The 3,639-nt window shown below is 52.5% G+C and overlaps 1 protein-coding gene across 2 annotated transcripts in view; it reads right to left on the bottom strand.

Moving 5' to 3' along the window:
• The window catches only part of FYB2 (FYN binding protein 2), a 133,646-nt gene extending 131,681 nt beyond the window's left edge, over window positions 1-1,965 (bottom strand). For both annotated transcript variants that reach the window (XM_027108393.1, XM_027108394.1), the window contains exon 1: window positions 1,814-1,965. In XM_027108393.1, coding sequence (XP_026964194.1) covers window positions 1,814-1,822 — 9 coding nt within the window. In that variant the 5' untranslated portion in view covers window positions 1,823-1,965. The remainder of the gene's footprint in view (window positions 1-1,813) is intronic.
• Between the last annotated feature and the right edge of the window lie 1,674 nt (window positions 1,966-3,639).

Here is a 3,639-nt window from a genome sequence, read left to right as displayed (position 1 = left end):
TATATATATATATATATATATATATATATATATATATATATACTGTGTGTGTGTGTGTGTGTGTGTGTGTGTGTTTGTCTTTGCCACTAGAATATAAGTTGTATAAAGGCAGGCATTTTTGACTGGGTCACTGCGGCATCTGTAGCCCCTGAAACAGGCCTGACAACACAATGCAGGTGCTTAGTAATACATATTGAATGGATATTTTATTGACTTAAGAAAAAAACCAAATCCTCCTTTTAAAATGAGAAATAACCCGTATCTCTCTTTTGATCTTTTTTTCCCTCTTTGAGCAGAAAAAGTTGCATCACCACATCAGCTTACCCCATAACTGCATTATCTTCTCCCATAAAAATGTTATGAGCTAACATGCCCTTTGGTATATTTTTCTCCTCAGTTGCCTAACATTCCACCTGTTTTCTTGTCATCCTTGCTAGTGATACCTGGCTTACAGTTGGCACTCAATATTTATTATTGGCAAATTGCAGCCTGTGCTACTTACTGTGTGATATTGAGCAACAGACAACATTCCGACCGTTTCCCGCCATAAGAGCTGGGGCAATTGGCATTGACCTCACTGTGCTGTCATGTAGGTAAACTGAAATAATGGATGCCAGTGCATATCCTGGCACATCAGAGAGGGCAAAACATAAGTCCGTTTCTTTTTCTCACAATCACACTAGATCTATTCAGCCTGCTATTTTTCCATCAAGGAGGAGTTTCTCAGAAGTTGCTAAACCGCAGGGTAGGGGAGAAAGAGAATTCAGAGGAGGGAGACGGAAGCCATACCAGCGTGCCTTTGCTCTCTCTTTTCCGAAACTCAGCTAGTTAGACTGGAGGGTCAGCCACAGCGAGACACATGTCCGCTGCCCTGGGACAAAGGGGAGCTTCTCCTGATGGGTGACTGCTGAAGTGGGTCCTCCATCCCAATGTACCTCTGGGAAGGAAGCCGCCTGATTCACAGGAGAAAACGACTTGACTCCAAACGTATAAAAAAGAAGGTATGGAGGTGAAACGCATCCCTGCCCCGCTCCCTTGGAAAGAAACTGACATCGAAGGGGGGAAGGGAGGGGGTGGAGAATTAGAGAAGGAAAAAGGAAACTATGGTCAGTCAGGCGGAGAAACTCCAACTAGGCAAACAGCACGTGGCCAGCCAAGGAGAAGGGGAGCCCACGTGCTCTGTGCTGGGCACGTCCCCATAGGTCATGTCTATTTTTCACAAGCAGCTCCAATCATCTCACAAGCGAGTTATTCTAAGTAATCCTATTCTACCAGCGAGGAGCCAGACGCTTAGGAAGATGCGCTTACTGGCCCCAGGCCACACAGTTTATAAGACGCAGAGCCGGCAGGAAAGTCACAAGCCACAGGAGAGCCCCCGCGGCCCTGCCCTCTGACCAGGAAGCCCACGAATCTCCGGAGGGCCGGCACAGTCCCCAAGGACAAGCAAACAAAGAGGCCAACATTCACTGACACCCAGGCTGGGGGCGGGGGGAGAGGGGGGAGGAGGGGAGGTTGGAAGCCCAGCTCGCAGGGTTAGAGGTAGGGTCCCTCATGCCACCACTCCTGAGAGCCTCTGTGCCCTCAGCCTCCAAGGTGGCACAGGACGGGTACATACGCCTCTTCCGTCCCCCTGCCCCCACGCCAGGCCAGTGTGAGCTGGGCGGCACTAACACAAACAACACATCCTGTTTATTCCTCTCCATGGGGAGGCGGAGGTGCATACGCAGCCTCTCCCCACACTTTCTACTGGGAGGAACTGGACCCGGCAAGAAAGGATCCACAGAAAGCCCACAGCTAGACCCACAAGACTTACCCCTTCCATGGCTTTCCTCCGAGGCAGAGTCTGGGAGACAGAGTCTGGATCCTGGGGCCAAGGGTCCGTTTTGCTCCGCCTGCACCGGCCAGGAAGCAATCGCTTCCCCCGGCCGCCACGCACACACCTGAGCCCAGGCTCCCCACCTGCCCCACCTGGGCGGCAGCTCCTCCCTCTGCTGCGGCTGGAGCGCTCTTGCCCGCGGCGGGGCGCGCGCCGGCCTCCTTCCGCCGAGTTCGCAGGACCGGCACCTGCCGGGGTCGAGAGGGATCTCTCCGACCAAAGATCTGCAGACTCAGGCCCTTCTCGGCAAGCGGCTCTCCCCACTGTTCTCCCCCAGGCTGGGCCGACAGTCACCCTGCAGGGAGTTCACATTGTGCCCGAGGCTCGGGGGAGTAGCTGGGGAACGGGGCGGCGGGGCTCCCGTTAGGGCAGCAGGCTCAGGCCCGACCATGTAATCTTCCTCAGTAAAAGCCTCGGCCTATCCCGGCCGACCCTGCGGATGGCTACTCACCCTCACAAAAGGACAGGGGAACCGAAGCCCAACGGGGGCAGGTAGTGCCCAAACTCACAGAAGGATTTCAGGGAGGCCAGAAAGGGAGCTGCTATAATAGGGCATCTGTTTGGGGTCAGGCACTATCTAAGCATGATACATTATTCTACCCAAATCCTGCAATCGCCCTGGGAAGTGTTATAATCCCATTCAAAAGGGGAGGAATCTGAGGTGCAGAGAGACCCAGTAACCTGCCCCACAGGTAGTAAGTAGAAGGATCAGGGTTTCAACACGGGTCTGGCTGACTCTAAAGGGATTTTATTTTTCTAGGTTTGTGTGGGTTTGTGTGTGTGTGCGCGCTCTTTCGCTTTTCTGACAGAGCTGGTGCTGGAAACCCAATTCCCAGTTCTTTTTTTTTTTTTGCGGTACGCGGGCCTCTCACTGTTGCGGCCTCTCCCGTTGCGGAGTACAGGCTCCGGACGCGCAGGCTCAGCGGCCATGGCTCACGGGCCCAGCCGCTCCGGGACATGTGGGATCTTCCCGGCCCGGGGCACGAACCCGTGTCAATTCCCAGTTCTTAAGAGCTCACAGCTGTCCTGGAGTTTGGGAGGCCAGCACAGCAGGCAGTCTGTGTGACTTTTCTTGCTTTGTTAGGGCCAAACTCATGAAGTGAAAAGCGACTCCTGCCCTGTCCAGGGCAGAGGTGGGGGGGAGGGCAGGTGAGGAGAGCCCACCTGCCTGCCCATTTCCTCTAACAGGTGGCTCCCATACCGTGCTGATCATCACAGCTGCCAGGGAATATGTTACAAATACAGGCTTCAAGGCCCCAGGGCAGACAGGAGCCCACTCTTCTAGTCTAGGGTCTGGGAATCTGGATTTCAATAAGCTTTTTTAGGTCAAGATGTTTTAATAATAAATGACTCACAGACCTGTCTTTTACATCATGAGTCAGCATACAGGCACACACACACTAAAATTAAAATTTCTCAAAACAATAATCACTCGTGCTGTGTGTGATCACAGTGATATTTTCTATTTTCTTCTGAGCCATGATGTGATATTTAATTAAAAAATCAATGGTCAACACACCCACTCCATTGATTTCATGACTCACAGTTTGATCCACACTGTCGTTATGGGGGCTCAGCCTGCAATCAGATTAGGAGCCCACTCCTCCAAGCTACATGGGGCACAAGCCCAAGGTTCTCTGTAACTTTCCCTCCCGGCCTGGCCTTCACTCAGGTCAAAGGCAAGTATTTCTTGTATACATGTGTACAGGATACAGTGAGGAGTCAAGGGCAGAAGCCCTCAGGAGAGCTTGAGCCCGCCTCCC

The sequence above is a fragment of the Aethalodelphis obliquidens genome, unplaced genomic scaffold (genome assembly GCF_003676395.1).
Source record: "Aethalodelphis obliquidens isolate GAN/ISIS:26980383/991018 unplaced genomic scaffold, ASM367639v1 scaffold9, whole genome shotgun sequence".
Lineage (NCBI taxonomy): Eukaryota > Metazoa > Chordata > Mammalia > Artiodactyla > Delphinidae > Aethalodelphis > Aethalodelphis obliquidens.
This window is presented reverse-complemented; position numbering and strand designations above follow the sequence as displayed.